Below are 18,238 nucleotides of genomic sequence, written 5' to 3'. Positions count from 1 at the left end.
AGGACATGATTCTATGATATTCCTGAAAAACAGTATGTAAGACAAGAAAAGAGACTGCTCTATTATATTGAAATGAAAAACTGTGCAGAGTCTGGGGCATTATACCTTAGAAAGTCTTGATTGCTGCCTACTGATCATATATTCATCTACTGCTTCATGCCTTGGACTGCCTGCCTGCAGGTACTGGAAAGGATTTCTTTTTCCTTGCTGCATAATTTGTCTTGGCTCTTTTGTTTTGCTACTTGCTTGTTCCTTGGAAACCAGGGAGATTGCCTGGAGGACTATAGGAGGACTTGCTTTGTTATTCCATTGGTACTGAAGATGTCCAAATACTTGCTCCTATGTTTAGGAAGTAAATTGATCCCATCAGATCACAAAAGCATCAGTCCCAAGCAGACTGGCAGGGAATCACTGGTTTTATTTGAACTATTGTTCCAGCCTGGACATCGGTCTACTCGTAAAATTAAATCTAGCAAATACTTTAAGAATTTAGGCTGCTAGAGGTTTGAGCTTGATCTCCCCTGATCTCCCTCTATTTTACTATAATTATTGCTTTTGATATTTTACTTCAACTGGAAAAGATTGTTAAGAGGATATTAAGAAATATTGTGTAGTTTACAATATACTGAGGTAGGTGGAACTGATGGTCATTTTGATCCTCTGGATTGACATTCTACTACACACACCTTTGCAGCTTTGGGACTGGCTTAGTTCAACTGATTCCAAAACTTCAGGGAAGACTGTAGGCATTGGAATACAGAATTGGCAATGGCTGAAGTGGGGAAACCAAGCAATGCATAGAGCTTCTGACCCTGTCAGCAGTGCTAGCAGTTCCTGCCTCTTCTCTGTCTGTAAACAGACCCAAAAACCAGCTGTGGAAAACCTTGAACACATTCCCACACATGGCATGCATGGCTGCACTACCCCACAGAATCTGATCATGATAAACTCATCTTCCAAACAAACAAAAGAAATAACAGCATGGAGCTGAAGGCAATGTAGGCACATTCCTACCACAGGGACAGGGATAGATCATGCACACACTTCCCTTTTAAAACCAAAAAGTTAAACAGACCTAAACTGTTAAAAAGTTTTCCATGTTTTCCCTACACATGGAATAAAATGTTTAAACACAACTTAAGGTCCTAATCCTTAATGAAGGGTGGATACTAGATTACTATCTTATAAAAAAATATCCTAGGTCAGTACATATAGTTTTCACTCATAAGGCTACTTTTTTTTGGTTCTGTTTTCCAGCACGAGATCATACTCGAAATTAACTTACCTAGTTATTGCATTTCCTTCTAAAAATGAATTTTTTCCCCAAAATATTGAGTGTAAATGATCTTTAATGAAAACCAAGCCCAATTTTGTAAGCACAAGATGTAATGAAATGAGGTTTCTTAGTTTGGACCAGACACTCCTCAGCTACCCTAGCTGACCTGCAGTTCAGCCAATTCACACTCTGTCATCATTGAGGCAACCTTGACACTTACATTCTTTTTGGTGATTTCATAAGTCTTCAGAAGTGCTGTTTACCATGATAATGTATTCTTCTGCCAAGTAAATCCAAGATTCTCCACAGACTTCTCATGCAAAGCCAGGAAATCAAGCCTAATGTCATCCTATTAATGCTGTGGTAGAACATGCAGCTTTAATCCACAGCTAATTCAAACAACTAAGATCAAAAAAAGGATTATCAGTTCAGGTTGTCCTGCTTTTAAATGCAAAACTATTTCTTAACTCCTCCTGCAGATAAACAAGCCCAGAAACCTTTGTGTAGCAGGGAGCCACATTAGCATTTGTGTTTGTATTGAGGGTTTCTGCCAGAGACTGGACAAAATGAGATACTCCAGTGAGTGCTCAGGGACCAACTGCAATGGGGAATTATACAGTAACTTTAACGAGGTAAATAGCTTCAAATAAAGCTGATGTGGCAAAAATTCACACAAAAGTGAAGGTGGACAGCAAGTCATGCAACTGTTCAGTTCATGGGAGCATCTTCCTCCTTCCAAAGCAGTTGGTCCTAGAGGACACAAAAGCACCACAAAATGCAGCAGAGCCAGCACAGTGTGAAAGAGCTTTGAGCTGTGGGTCAGTGCAAGCAGCTGAGACAGCCAAAAATGTCTTCTCTGACTGAAACAGCTATTCCACTCTTCTTCCTCCTCTCCATCCATCTCGTGGCTCTGTGATCCCTGCCTAGCACTTAGCATGGGAAACTGGTGAGATGATTCAGATCATGGAACTGTCAGATAATTATTCAGTTTATTTTCCTGGGTTAATACCTGCCAGCTAGCTGAGCTAAATCAGCCCAAGGAGAGATCAAAGCAGCCATACAGGCAGGATAAGGGAGGAGATGCAAATCCCAGCCTGGACAGAGACTGTCCTGCTGAGGAGCCACAAGCTGTGCCGTCATCTGACTGCAAAGGACACAAGCAAAGAGATGACTTCTGTAAGGTAACAAGGGAGGCAGGCAGGTGACAAGAGGAACAGTTTGGATTAGTTGATTCAGGTATATTACATCACAAGCCTTTACTTGTGCTGCTCCATTAATTGCCATTCATTCCTACCATGTACAGTGCCATGCTCACAATACCTTAGCTACTCGACCATGTTGGTGTTTAGGTTACACAAACCCATCTCTTCCTTGCCACTCCTCTGTGTCACAGTTTAGTGGGACATGCACCTGCCTGCCTGAGCTCTGGGCACACCTTGTGCCCAAGCTGGGCTGCAGGCTGGTCTGTGAGACCCCACTCCTCAGCACATGTCAATTTTCAGGGTTCCCAGGACACCAAGTCACCCAAATTCATAGTAATTCATGGCCCTGTGGCAGTTTTTGTACCTGTACACTCTGAAATCCAAACAAGGTTCTCTAAATGCAGGCCTGGAAAGGTAATTTTGGTTTTGAAAAAAGCCCAGGCATGCAGAGTCACTGTGAGCATTGTGCTGGCACAGTGCCGGGGGATGGCCTCAGCTGACCCCAGCAGCTTCCTCAGACTTTCATCAAATACAGTTTGCATCAAATCTGAAATTCCAAGTCCTCAGACTCACACCAATTAATGAAGAAGAGATTTAAAAAATGTTCAATTCAGTCTAGAATTTTTACTGACATGCCCTTAATTCTGAATGCTCATTAATTTCTTGGAAAAAGGCAAATGTGAGCTGTGAACCATTATTTGTACATATTCTTGAGGAGGAGACAAATAGTTGATCATTCCTGAGCTAATCTAAAAAGCATTAAAAATTCACTCCACACTCTTCATTTTAATTACCTAAGTCAACAATGAGTTCTTTCAAATGTGTTTTATAATAAGTTCCTACTTATGTGTTATGAAAAGGGAAATTAAAGCTAAATATTTTATAATTTGTAATGATAGGGAAGATTTTAATGTTAATTCAACATGTGTCAGAAATAACTCCTAGAAAATCATGCTAGGAATACAAAACTATATGTAAACAAAAATGGCCAAATACTATGAAATACTCATTATACTTTTGTCCAGTTGTGAGTCTTGTTCTACAGATAGTCTAAACTTTCAGTATTATATTAATAATTTTGCTATCCATTTTTTAATAAGTGGTTTTCCATAAAGATTAGAAATTAATCTACCCTGACTTTCACCCAATAAGCTTAACTGCTAGAGGCAGCAAAAAAGTCACCTATCTAGCCCTAATAAAGAAGTTTTTTCATTTTAAATATACATTACATTTAATAAGTTTGCATGTTTTAAATTACCTTCCTGCTGTGTCCTGGAGACAACACTGTTCTAGCTTTTATTTTCAGCAACTGACTTATTAATATAATTTTTTACACCACAAGAAAGTTCAAAAATGTAAAGTTTTAGGAGTTTCAAAAGCATTTGAGCTTTTTTTTTTTCTTTAAAAACTTATGGAAATTTGTTCTCCTTAAAGAAGGTTACCTAGGAGTGCAAAGTAGAGCTTTCATGCAGACATCAAATTGTACATATTTGTACTAGAAGAGATGTTATTTTTTTGGTACAGCTTATGTTATTTTCCCAATTTACATAAATTTCTTTGGCAATCTGGATGTTAAGTGCATCTGATCTTGGCTTTCCCAGCAGTGTCACAGAACATTAGTTATGCATGTAATTTTGAACATTCTTAGTCAGCCACAGCTATGCCAATAAACCATCCCTGGAAGTGTTCAAGGCCAGGCTGGATGGGGCTTGGAGCATCCTGGTTTTGTGGAAGATGCCCTTGCCCATGGCAGGGGAGTTGGAATTGGATCATCTTTAAGATCCCTTCTAACCCAAACCATTCTGTGACCTATGACCAAGCAAGGGAAAGCTTTTTCAGGGGTACAGCAGTACTACATGGCTTTAGTCAGTGTCTTCAAGCTTGAGATGGAAATCAAAGGGATTTGCAAATGTCTTCAAAACATTAATGCTGAAGTTCTCCTCTGTCAGCTGCCAGGTTTTGTGAACATGTTCCCTTTGGAAAACTGAAATCAGGTTCCTGTGTGGAGAGACAGCAATGGTGCGTTGCCCATCTCTTCCCCATCCTCCACACCACTGAGGAACATGTGATGGGAACTTGCCACAGAACTTAATGTGAAATTTAGTGCCATCAGAAATAAATCAATACGATAGATTATCCCCAAATGACTGATCTATTTTAACATAAATTTATAAAGAATAGAGCTGCAAAAGACTTCACAGGATCATTTATTATCATTTCAAATTAAATCATACCTGGCATCACTGAAAAGCTCCCAGCAACAGAGAGCAGGGCTATACTATGACAGGCAATTCATACCATTATCAGACCATCTTCACAAAAAAATATTCTCTCAATCTGAGTTTCTCTTGCAGCAACATTCCTTATTCTTCTCTTCATGCATTGCATGCTAATATCTGACACTGAAATATATTAAAGGTCACCTCACAATACCACAACAATGTGCTACCGTTGTGTGAATAAATTCAAAGCAACTCTTTCTGCAAAACTATTGCATTGAATTTATTATCATATATCTCTCCAAAATAATTTTCACAGTCATTTCCAAAGATTCTTTCCTGCCCAAAGTGGGACATGGTGGCCCATCTCAACAAAAGACTCAAAGAGTGAGATTCATCTCACCTGACCTGAAACATTTGTCTGAAATACTTTTCTATTACAGTCTGTTATCAGACTAGAATGCTTAAATTTATTCAGCTATTGATATTTATCCTTTCTGACACTGTCACGAAGCAAGACTATAGCATGCATATAAAACTATGTTAAGCCAAGGAAGAATTATTTGGAAAAAATCTTAAGAAGAAACCAAGTCCAACTCTAAATTGCATCTGCCCTCATTTCTGGCTCTGAACAATGTTAGAGAGGTTCATAACCTATTCCAACTATTTACAGCTTTCCATGAATTACACAAATATGGACATGCCTTAGCCCCCTCAAATACCATTTTTTCCTTATGCCTTCTTGATGTCTCCTAATACTTAAATTCATATTAAGTACTCTCTTTCATGCATGACTGATAACCTGTTTCTATTTTCTCTTCAGTAGATTGCTGGGTTTTGTTATGAAATGAATTAGTGATTCCAGAAAATAAACTTTTGTGTGGTCTCACTAGCATTTAAAAAAAACCAAACCAGCACAGCTGAAATCTGAGTAAAGGACTGGCCCAGGCACTCTTTATGTTTTGCTCAGTATTATCTCAGGAGCTGTTCTACCAGGAGGCAAAGAGGCATTTCAGGAGGTTGGGTCTTTCTCAGAGAGACAAGAGTTGCAGAAAAGGACTATTGAATAGCCAGTAAATCAGAAAATAAATGGGGGGGGGGAATCTAAACTTCATGAAGCCCTGACTTATTTGGGATAAGTCAAACAAAATTATTGCACAACTGTGGAAGTGAAGGGAGATGACCCATCCTCTGATCAGCACGGAACTCCAATTTATTGATCCAACCATGCACATTTTATAACGGTGTTAATTAAGTTCATACATATTGCAAAACCCGAGCTCATCATAGGTTACAGATTAGACATCAACCCCTCCTTTTGTTTTCAATACCTGTGGTTTGTTACTTTTGCTTTCCCATACCGGCCAAGGACAGAATTTTTACCTGTTATGAAAAAACAGCCTGAGAACTTTGTTGTTTACAGAAATATGCCTGAGAACTTTGTTGTTTATAGAAATGTGCCTGAGAACTTTGTTGTTTATAGAAACAGGCTTGAGAATTGCTGCTTTCATCTGCCTTTTACTTTTCCATCAGCCGTATATTTTCATGGCCTCTTTCTATGAGCCATGTTTGAACAAAATTCTACAACACACAACCATCAACTATATCTACCAAAGGTAAAACTTCCCCAAAACTTCTTCATTCCCCAAACATTAATTAATTTTTAACCTTCCTACTCTAAGTTCTATGTATAAAACCTTTCTGGAGGCTTGCCTTGCAGTTACCTAACTACCTTTCTTATCTTCTCACCACAGGCCACAACATATAAAATAAACCCACTGGAACTGAAATGCCATATCCTCACTGTTGGTTACTCACAATGTTTTACTACCCATAAAGTGGTGGTTTTAATTGCTCTCTGGAAATAATCCTTCCATCATCTCATTGAACTTATTCTTGATGCATTAGGTACTCTATAAATAACTCTTCTGGCCTCCAGTAGGAAGGTTGCCATTAGCACTACCGAGTATCACAAAATATATGAATGCAATTGCATTTAAAAAGCCCTTTAAGGTAGGTTCTGATAATGCTACATCTATTTACAAGTATCTTTTTGAAACTGGAAGCCTCAATTTGCTTGAAAATTTATTTGTAGAAAAGTAATCATTGGACAGACAGAAAAGTCTAGAGGGCAAATACAAGAGAGGCTGGGGAAATGACAGAGCAACTTTTTCCTCTTCTGAGATCTTTTATCACACTTTTTTCACCCAGCTTTATTTCTCATCTGATGAAGATTTTCTTCCTGATCCAAATCCAATTTATATATATATAAAACCTCACTCTATATCGATTTTGCTGGGGTTCAAAATGGTATTTTTACAGTACAAAAATTTAATCAATACAGCCTGAAGAAGCTGGACTGGTAATGGTAAACATACTAACAGATATTTCATTTCAGGCAGCCAGAGCACTGAAAATTGATACCACTGAAAAGAATTCCTCATTTGACACTGGGAACATCTCTGTTTACCCAGCCACAGCACTGGTGTAAAGGAGAACACAACTATGCTGGGCTTGCCACACAAGAGACTTCAGCTGCAGAACTTGTCTCATTTCTAGAGATGATACAGGTTGGCAGGTTGGATGAGGCCAGTGTGGGCAATGTTTAAAATAAATGAGCAGAAGTGTAACTTAATAGCAAGGAAGATTAGACTGACACAGGGCAAGGAGAAGCACATCTGACCAGGACATTTTTAAAATATTGTTGCCCAAGTAAATGTGGAGTTTCCTTGTCAAATTTGGTCCTGTTTTATAATTTGTCTTCACTGTTTAATTTCAAGTTGTACTTGTAGCACAGCAGTGAGATGTCAGTCATCACTGGAGACTTATACTCTGAGTAACAAGCTCTGAAATCCTCTGCAACACCCCAAGAACCACAAGAGAAGTGCTGTGCAACGTCTACCCTGTTGGATATTTTGTTTGATCAGGAGATTGGTATGAAAGCAGTCCAGAACAATCTGTTATGAGCTGTGATGAGTGAGATGAAAGCAATGCCTTTGTGCTCACTCACAGAGGGGAAATGCAATTCACAGGTCCTTGGACTGAAAAGCCAGTTGTGCAGGAAAAATGGGAAACCTGTTGAGCAAGTGACAGACCACAAGAATCAGGGAAGGCATGAAGCCTGTGATAACCATGTGGAACATGGAGAACAACCATGACTTTGTGGAGAAAAGAGAAATAGGCAAAGAGAAGGCTCAGTAGGTTCATACACTATAGCTGTCTCCCAGGTACAGCCTGAACTAATATAGCATCAAAAGAAAATAAAGGTTTTGAGACACCTATTTTCAGCAGTTCACCAGATTGTCTGAGGACATCAGAATATGTCTATATAAGCACTAAATCTTCTGTGGTACACAGAACAATGATTGTTAACACTGATTCAGGCTCTGCTCAGAATATAAATCTTTCCACAATTATTCAATTACTAAGTTTGATTACTGATATCCAGTAAAGAAGTAATGATTTATTTAAGCATTATTTGCAACAAGTAGGCACCATCTTTAATTCACTGGCTTACAGGATGATGTTTGGATATGGGTCCACTCACAAAAATTGTGCTGGTCTGTGCTCTGCATGTTGGATGTACTTGCTGACTTTAGTAATGAAGATATATTTTACTTATCCTATTTGAAAGAGCTAAATATGCTGAAATTGGCAATACTTCTCAATGTATGAGAGAAACAGCTATTCAGATTCAGCTCTGTAAAAGCAATTGCAGCCCAAAAGTGACAGAGATGCCATTGTTGCCCAAATCAGACACAGAGCTAGCACTCAGAAGGAAAGGGGATAATGATCTGCAGAACACACATCTATGCACTGGGACTGAATGCTTTTAAAAGGATGTGATTTTTACCTTATTTTTTACACTGAAGAGCTGGTCTACATGGACAGATGGAAATCATGTCAAGCCTGGAAAAGAGAAGCTTCAGGGTGACCTAACTGGCCTCCCAATACCTGAAGGGAGCAAGAAGGAGGGAGAGGAACAGTGGACAAAGGCATGTAGTGATAGGACACAGGGAAATGGCTTTAAACTGAAAGAGAGTAGGTTTAGATTAGGTAGGAACAAATTCGTAACTCTGGGGGTGGTGAGTCACAGACACAGGCTGTCCAGAGAAATGTGGGTGCCTCGTCTCTGGAAGTGTTCAGTGCCAGGTTGGTTGAGGCTCTGAGCAACCTGATCTAGTGGAAGATGTCCCTGTTCACAGCAGGGAAGTTGCAGGGTGCCTTTAAACCCAAGTCATTCTATGATTCAATGAAAGAGTGAATCAACTAAAATAAGGCTCTTTGTGTTCCCAACAATCAATCTGTATCACAAGAAAAACTATTGTGAGAAATCAAAAGTCATTACCAGCTTCTAAGTAACATCTTAGGTTCACAGGCAAAAGCAGATGAAGAAGCTGGCCTTGCTTCCTCCCATTTTAGCACAAATAAACAATTCCTTGGACAAACTCAGCAGTGAGGCATGACAAGCTCTTGCACAAAATCAAGGAGTGCAGCCTCAATTAGCACAACTTCCACAGCACTCAGCATCTGCCCATGAACACTGTGTCCATCCACAGGCAGGGAGCAAACGTCCCTGTGCTCACAGCTGAGCCTGGGCAGGTGAGTGCAGACACAAAGCAGCTCCCAGTAAATAAACCATAACTTCCTCTGTGTCAGCAGCACAAACAGAAATAGCAGCATGCATCTGGCAGCTGCTCCCTGCCCGACTGCTGCCAAACCAAAGGTGCAGCTCATGACTTGCATTTTCTCTGTGGAGCCTGGTACCAGCTCCTCAGAGCTGGCAGAGGCACCACCAGGCTGGACACCCTTCTTCAGGGCATTTTTGAATTCACCATATGTGGGACCAGAGCAGGAGTTAACAATCACGTGTCATGTGAACAATCAGCACTCTGCACTCCATCAGAAAATGATTTTGGATCCCAAGGTGATAGACACTATTTTAACAATCTCTTTATAAAATAGCCAAGGCTTCCTGGACTGAACAATGACATACCTGAATGTACACTGTAGCTACAATAAACAAGGAGTTTTTGCCCCATTGCCATTTAAATAGTTGGATAATTATTACAAATTGAATTTTATTTAAACATATTTAAGCAAATGTCCTTAAAGAGGGCAGCGACTGGGAAATCCTTACATGTCTACAGATATTACCCTTGCAACAATACACACAACCAAAACCCTTAGAAATGCATTATGTAGGGAAGTTCTCATGGGTTTGACTTCTACCAATAGCAGTTGCCTTCTTTCAGGGGAAGTTAAGATTCACAGACTCTGCTGCATAAATATGTTGAAATGACAGCTATTTTTGTACAACACTTACCATGACAACAAAAAAATATTATAAATATCTGCCTTTTAGGGACTGATGCAGCACATTTTGCACAATAGTTGCTCCAAAATTCACTGAAGGACAAAACCTCTAGTTCTATTGCTCTTTTGTATCCTTGCTCTTACAATTCCCATTTGTGCTTTTTCAGCTGTGAGGAAACAGAAGGTCACTCTAACACAAGAGCCCTCCTTTAAACCATGGTGGTATGGATAATTTGTGAGAGTTTCATCTTTGGATTCAGCTTAGCAAATTAAAAGTGGAAGATTTCCTATGTCATTCCTGTTCTGTTGTTCATCTGGGCTACTTTTCTCCCTCTACTGCAGCAGAACTCTCCCACAGCTCCTCTACTTCAGAGTCCTCTTTTACAAAGGGTTATTGTGGAGTACAAGCTTTCCAAAATCAGAATATCCATCTTGACATTTTCTTTAATACAGACTGTTCATGAAAGACCTTTCCATCCTCTACCCTGTCAGTTGTTTCAGCATGGTTCTTAACCCCTGTTCAGCACATTGAGTTCTGTGCAGGTGATAAGGCTGAGATGTAAAAGAGGGAGGCAGGCATTTAACTGTAAATATACACCCTTAAACCCCTTGCTTACCGTACTTAATTCAAAGGTCCTTGAACCACTTCAGCACTGAGTTGCTACTGAAATCCCACTTACTCACCAGGTTTTGCTACTAGATTATGACAGCAGCTTTATGTTAGGAGCTCTAGTTTTGCAATCTGCAGGACCTTGCACCAGGGCTGCTCAAGGATCCTAAGGAGCAGCCCTCCCCTGGGGCTGGCCTAGCACAAAGCACAGTGAGAGGGACATTCCTGACGGGATGGACTCCCTGTAGAGGCACAATGCCATACAGACAGAGAGGAAAGGCTCTGTCTGCCTCCAGAGTGGAGGATAAACAGAACCATTTTGCCATCACCAGAGCAATTTGGCTATCTCCCTCCTGGGTAAGCCAAGAGTTGATGAGATAGAAGCATCCAAAACTGGGTCTGTGGATTCCACCCTCTGGAAAAAGTAATAGCTTTGTGTGAATTAGACTAGGATTTACAAAAGCTGACTTAACTAAATTGCATTTACATTGGAATGAGGAATATTTCCATTAATTGCTGAATGAGGTGCAGACAGCAATAGATTAAGAAACTTAATTTTCAGGAAGAAAAAGGAAAGGGCCATTATTTTTGGCATATCTGCAAAATAAGCAACAAACAGTTGAAAAACACCCCAAGTTTCCTCATTGTATATCTCATACCCTTGACTCATCCTATTTCTTAAATCAATAAATTACTACATCAGGTATTTTTGGTTCCCTGTGGACTGATTTAAACATAAAGGATAATTAATTTTTATTAGAGTGCCTCTTCACTACCTTAAATTTCTCATGTTTTAAGTTCTGCAGCAACACATATTAAGTGCTCCAATCTTTAACTAGTATTTTTTTAACAGAAACCTTGCTCATCAGATACGTTTTTGTAAACTCTTGCAACTCTACAGGAGATACAAATCAAACCAGTCACACATTGTTTTTTTCTCTTCAATGAAATATACAGTAGTAGGGAAGAGCCTTTCTACAATGTCAGACAATGTACAGCAGGGGAACTTCAATCATCCTTTTAATTAGCAGAGCAGTAGCAGGCAAAGCTCCTCACAAATTACAGAAAGAGGACAGTTAGATGAAATTAAGCAAGTCCATCATTTCTTAAGAACAAAACAGCGAAGGACATTTCCAGTATAATTAAAAAGTTCTTGAGATTTGTCTAAAATAGGGAGCAGAGGGGCAGCACCAATGTGCAACTGAGCAGTCTACAGAAAATGCACGACATTACATCATGTACTGAGGAAATTTCAAGGCTATTTTCACTACTGCAAGCTCTTTGTAGTGAACAGCCTTGTCCTTGGTAAATGAGAACGACTGACACCCACATATTGCAATTCCCTAAACCTGAAGAGTTTCTGATTACGATGAAATGGGTTCACCTAATTATTTTTTCAAGCTGCAGTTTTTGATGTTTAATTTTGAAACCTATTTGAGATGTCTTGAACTACATTAATATACTGTATTATGCCTTAATTTCTTTTTGAAGTACTTTCCTGTAAAAAATGCAGACTTCTAATGATTTTTAAATTACTCCACTCTGCACATATCAATTTACAACAATTACAGCATTTTGCATTTTTCAAAGCACTTCAGCTTTAAAGACGTTTTTTGCTTCACAAGATATCGAAGGAAGAGGCTGCTGATTCATTTTTACCCTTTGTAAAATTACCACCAATCTTGCTAGGAGAGCTTAACCAAAAATAGATATGCTAAATATATACCATCTCCATATAATCATTTTAGGATGAATGTTTTTGTGACTAAGAACTGCCAGTATTCTTTTCCCAATCATAATTAGGTTGCTTCAGTGATATAAATGGATTCAGCAGAATTATGACAAGTGTCCTGGAGTAAGGGGACAGAAACTGGCCTACTTTGTCTGAATAGAGTCTAAAGAAATGAATGCAGGACAGGATGTCAGAGGCATCAGCTCTGTCACAGATTTCTCAGTCTATAATATTTTAGGCACAGTGCTGCAATTAATTAGTGACTCTGGGCTGGATTCTCACCTAAAACACACTGGGACTGCACTGCTGGTATCACTGCAGTTACACTAATTTATGCAAGGCTCTGCCCCCCTGAACAACTCTGTCATCCATTTTCTCTTGATTTCTCTCCCTTAATCTCAAGGCTCCATGTTAAAGGTGTCAATCTGAGAACAGAAGATGAGTTTTTTTGTTCAGTTGATGCTGCACCTTCAATTAGCCAGAGCTTGCCTTCTACCTGACAGGAGCAGTCAGCACTACGAGTTTGATTTTCTCTTTCTGAAAAGCACTGCCTAGACACCTCAAGGGGAGATGACTCATCAACATCAAGGCATTTTGGGTGACAGCCTATAAATAAAGCAACAAAGATCCATAGACAGTAAGTAGAAAGATGTATACTGAAGTCCTGGTGATATTAAAATAGTGCAATATGAGTCTTCCATCCTACTGACTGTGTCATTTATCAGTAGATCACACCCCTACTGCCCAGGTCAGCTGAGATGTATGCTGAAGGTCTCACTGATAATGGATTTTCACACACAATCATAACAGGGTTCAGCATGGTGTAAAGATGCTGAGACTCTGAACTACTCCAAGGATGACCTTTTTCAGTACAGGTGACTTTCACAAAACATATTATATAATCAGTCTGACTTGGAACAAAGTATGAAATTTCTGTTCTCCACATCTCATAGAGGCAGGGGAAGACTAAATGAGAAATAGAAGTCAGTCTCTTGTGCATTTCTCTCGTGCACGTCTGCTGTTAGATGGCTAAATTGTAATGGCTGAACGTCTTCAAGCACTTTGGTGTGACTTGCCAAAGGATGACCAAACTAGGGAAAAACCCTAAAATTAAATGGGCAAAGTGATAAACAAGATAGCAATGAATTAATTCCAAAAGTGAATGTGTTCATCTGTGTTGTGACCATTATAATGGGTTTTTAATTTTCAGTGCTTTACATCAGAGAAGCATTTGTTTTTTCACAGGCTAATCAATAAAGAGATGAAATCACATCTTCTTTTCTTTAGCATGAGCTAAAGCTATTTCAATGATTGAAGTTGACCTGTTTGCTCTATTGTTGATGTTACTTTTGGGAACATCTTGGACAATGTAGAGCTGTAGCAGTACTGGTGCTGTTTCTTTTTGCCTTGGAAACACTTTGAGAATCAAAATGGTGAAAGACAGCTCTTCTCAAAGATGTCTGTGGATCTCTGCCTGAGATCAGCTTAGCCTGACCCTGATGCCTCTGCCTCTCTTCAGGCAAAATGGACTAACTCCCCTTAATCCTTGCACAGTCCAAAGAATACTGCAGAAAGCAGGACAGATGACTGTTCAAGGTACAGCAAGTAAAACAACTAAAGAAATGAAGTTCCTGTAGAAGAAGATGCTAGATCTCTGTGTATTTCAGCATGGACCACACCACAGGTAAAGGCAGCAAGCAACATCTGCCGAGGCTGGTAGGAATGGAAGAATCAACCATATTACTGCAGGCTTGGGATCCTTACAGCTGGAATTATAACAGCTCTGTCCCAGGTACAGCACTTGAAAGCACGCTGCTGGAATAAATCTGTGTGGCTTCTCTACAAATTTCTGACACTGATATAATTTTGAAGCAGTGAAAGCCACAGCTTGTTTTTTTGACCTTCAGTATTAAGGCCAGTTGGCAAACTGGCACAAGAGACTAATCCATCTCCCTCATGGTAAATACATGTCAGTATATATAACCAATCTATATCCATATAGAACAGTTAGAACATTTTGATCTTGTCCATATAATAAACCAAAGACAGACAGAAGGTACTTTTAAAATTTCTTCTCCTGATCACATATGGTTGTCAAAAAGACACAATATTGTTTTGATTGGTGTAGCTAAAAATCTGCCAGAATCTTTCCAGGGTGAAGTTCAGTTGATGCTGCCTAAAGAAGGCAGAAGACTCAGAGGTGTATTATCTGTATGGTTGTAGTTAGGTGATAGGAAGAGCCTTTACAAAGATGCTCATAAGCAGCAAGGCAAAGCTTAAATGAAAACCATGTCATCTCTGGGAGAGGCAAATTGAAATCTGAGCTAACAAATGAAAATGAATTTTTATGGAAGTTCAATATTGTAGGGTGGAAAGAGGCCAAATATATCTGAAACAGATATCCAGCCAAGGATATTGAAAGGATGGATCTTAACAAAGCTGAACAAAAATGCAGCCTAACTTGTATCCTACAAGTAGTACAGGATTAGCAATACTAAGTTTCTGAACAACTTTCAAGTCATATTGAACTGCTTTTATTGAGAACCAATTTAAACACAATGAAAACATATCCTAACAGCTGCTTTGGAGTTCTGCAAGAGGATTGTCTGGCCCCCAAGGGATGGCAATTGTGTGGCAATAACTTTAAAATAGAAGTATCTGGAGGTAGTGCAGTGATATTGGGTTGTGCCAGTTCACAGGCCAGAGCAGAGATCAGGCTGGACACTGGAAAGGACTTCATATAATTTCAGTCTTTCACCTCACAGAAAGAAACATGATTGCAAGACTTTGCACCTATTCATACTAGGAGTGGAAGGTGCACTTCTTAGCAGAGAGGGCCAGACACAATTGAAACAATTTATCTAGGAAATGGCAGACCACCCTTAATTTTCTGTCTCTGTGTGAAGCTTCACTTTAAAAAACTAAACAGAAACTATGAGTGTCAAGCAAAAACTGAAGGATGATTGTTATTTTTTGGTAATGTTCTACAGAAAATCAAACAACATAAACAACATGGTCTTTTCCAGCCTCAAAAAATCCATTAATGATTCCAGAGTTCAGGCTGGGCCTCCAAACATTGGCAATTCTTAAGGATATGCACAGATCACAGTTTCCTTCATCTCTGTTCTTCTGCCTATACTGATTCTTTTCCCAGTCTGCCACTTTTAAAGTTTATATTGTTTGAAGAGCTAGAGATGGGTAGGTAGGGGAAGATATCATAGAGTTGGCTCATCCCTCTCCAGGTTGGGCCACACTGTATCGGGACCAATATATTCAAAAACATTCTACAACCTTTGCTATTTCTCCCTTTTTAAGTCTGTCAAGATACACTAACTTCTATTTTTAAAATCCCATAAAACTAAATATAATACATCCCTGTGTTTTGAAAGTAGTTGGAATTTGCTGGGGAACACAGAAATCCTCAAGGCAAGACCCTATATTCTTCAAGGTGCTACAGAAAGGCAAATTCTCACTGCACTGTGAATGATGTGGTACAGAGATGGCAAAGTGCAAGGGTTTGAGGCAGGCTGAGAGACTGTTGGCTTCTCAGCTGCAAAGCTCTGCTATTGTCTGACTCCAGACAGGCAGTCTGTGCCTCTACCATTTCATCCTCTTCATTGCACAGAACCTCATAACTTTCTCCATTCACATATGACAACTCCTTTACTGTGACCTTGTCACTCCTCTTATGCTTCCTTACTAAATTCATTTGATGCTTTCCTTACTCACTAAAATCAAGCTTTATTTTCAACATGTACAGCAATCACTGATCCTAGGAAGAGCATCTCAGGCACAAATGAACATCTTATACTTCAGTCTAACACTCAGCATATTGCCAAGAGCATCCTGAATCTAGTCTAACACCTAAGAAGAAACACATTTGAAAGGAGAAGTCTGAAGCATCTGGCTATGCTGCCTGTTGGTAGTTGGAAAAGCATCCTTTGATAACTCAGGATACACTAGGGATGAAGAGAGGTATTTTCTCTACTGATGGAGGTAAAGAGGTTCCCTTCCAAAAATGTTCAAAGCACTGGAGTTTATTTATTAACCTTTTGATTCTTTAATTAATATCTAACTGCCCCATGCAGCTGACACAACAGACCCAACTGAGACTAACACGGCTTTTTGAGCTACAATAACATTGTATTAAAACAGAATTAGTTTGCAATATTTTTGAGTAAAAAATTAGTACATAGCTAACATCTCTCTTAATTGTTTGCTTCATCAGTGGAAATATTGCTATAATACTAATAATACTCAGGAAGTATTTTTAATATATAATAAAATACAGGATAAAAATGCAAACAAGTAGGCTTTTGCTGAAAACCAATAAAAAGTCAATTCTTATCAAAGCAGGTGCCATATCTGACAGTGTCAGACTAAAATTGCATGCATTAATTTTGGAGTGTAGACTGAATGCAAGGTCCTTGTAACAAACACTGAAAATTATTAGCAGGTCAATATTTTGTTGCTTAAAAATTCATCATGTAGAGGAGCGTTTTATAAGTCCCTACTTAAAGACCATAATCACACACTTTGAAGAGCTGTGCAGAAATTTATACTCTTCCAACTGCTCTTATGAATTATGATTTCTAAGAAAAATTGGTTACTTGGACCACTGGCTGTATTCCACAGTATTCAGCAGATCTGTCACTTGCATCTATTCTCCACTGGGATGTGCTACTTATCATCTGAGATTCTGGCTCTGTGGGCTCTATAGGGCAAAAAATAGTAGTACAGACACTGGTAATGACGTGCTCCACTACAGAGCAAAATGTGCAGAATGCATTTATTTCAGGAAAATGAAATGTAAATGTATATAGCATATAGGAAATCTATTTCAACTCTTAATCCAGTTTAGGGGGATAAAACCTTGATGGTCCTCTGAGGAGGAAGAGAGTTTTTATCCCAGTGTGAGAGAATTATGGTCTTTTTTGTTTAATTTTTTTTTTCTTGACAGAGCTTTCTTACTCATCAGTCATTGCGTTCGGAATATATATATATTTTTAAACATCTTCCCAGTCTCTCTTGGAACTGTGGATTCCCTGACTGCATGAGCCTGACAGGTGCTCAGCAGCTCAGGTGAGAGTCACATTTGCCCCCAGTGCATGCCAGGAGGCATCAGCCCTCTTGCAGGATTACTGCTCTCAGTGTCACGCCACCAGACAGAAACATTCTTGTCACAGAGAAAATAAATTTCTTATCCTTGGCAACTGAAAGCCAGTTACTGACAAGCCCATGGAGTGCCATGCCACAGTACTCATGGTTCATCCCTATCTTGTTTTTTAAATTCCTATTAGCACAGCAACAGCAGCTACTTTCTTTCACGCCTCCAGCAGAAAGCACAGGCAATGCTGATACAGCCAAGCCTGATCATACCTGTGGAGCAGTCAGGTCCTGTCCACTGTGGCTCACAGCTGCAGAGTCCTGTGTCCAGCAGGAAGGTGCCATGGCCTGAGCACTGCTCCTGGCACACGGGCAGCGCAGTCTCACAGTTGACCCCGCCCCAGCCCGTGGAGCAGTGACATTCCCCCTGCACGCACACGCCGTGCCCAGAGCACATGGGGTCCAGGCAGTCCTCTGGAAAGCAGGGAACAAAAACTTAGAGCACAGAACTCACACCTTTACAGTTATTTACTAGTGAAATACGACAGGGATTTAGATTAATTTGATGATTTTTTGCAAATACTCAACTGAAACAATGTTAGCAAACACAAGGGAAAAAGAGTCTGTTAACATCTGTGCAAAAGTATAAGTCAAAAACAAGGGAAAAAGCAAGCACATAGACTGTTAGAGGCCATATGAATCTCTTGTCATGGATTTTGTCTTATTTTTAAAACGCAGATTCCCAGGACAGATCTATTGGTCTCAGTTGGTGAGGTC

At 39.5% G+C, this 18,238-nt stretch overlaps 1 protein-coding gene across 1 annotated transcript in view; it reads right to left on the bottom strand.

The window, feature by feature from the left end:
• Nucleotides 1-18,238, bottom strand: part of TENM1 (teneurin transmembrane protein 1) — a 302,334-nt gene that overhangs the window by 96,271 nt on the left and 187,825 nt on the right. The window contains exon 11 of the mRNA XM_058814332.1: nucleotides 17,735-17,935. Coding sequence (XP_058670315.1) covers nucleotides 17,735-17,935 — 201 coding nt within the window. The remainder of the gene's footprint in view (nucleotides 1-17,734; nucleotides 17,936-18,238) is intronic.

This window comes from Ammospiza caudacuta, chromosome 14 (genome assembly GCF_027887145.1).
Source record: "Ammospiza caudacuta isolate bAmmCau1 chromosome 14, bAmmCau1.pri, whole genome shotgun sequence".
Classification (NCBI taxonomy): Eukaryota; Metazoa; Chordata; class Aves; order Passeriformes; family Passerellidae; genus Ammospiza; species Ammospiza caudacuta.
This window is presented reverse-complemented; position numbering and strand designations above follow the sequence as displayed.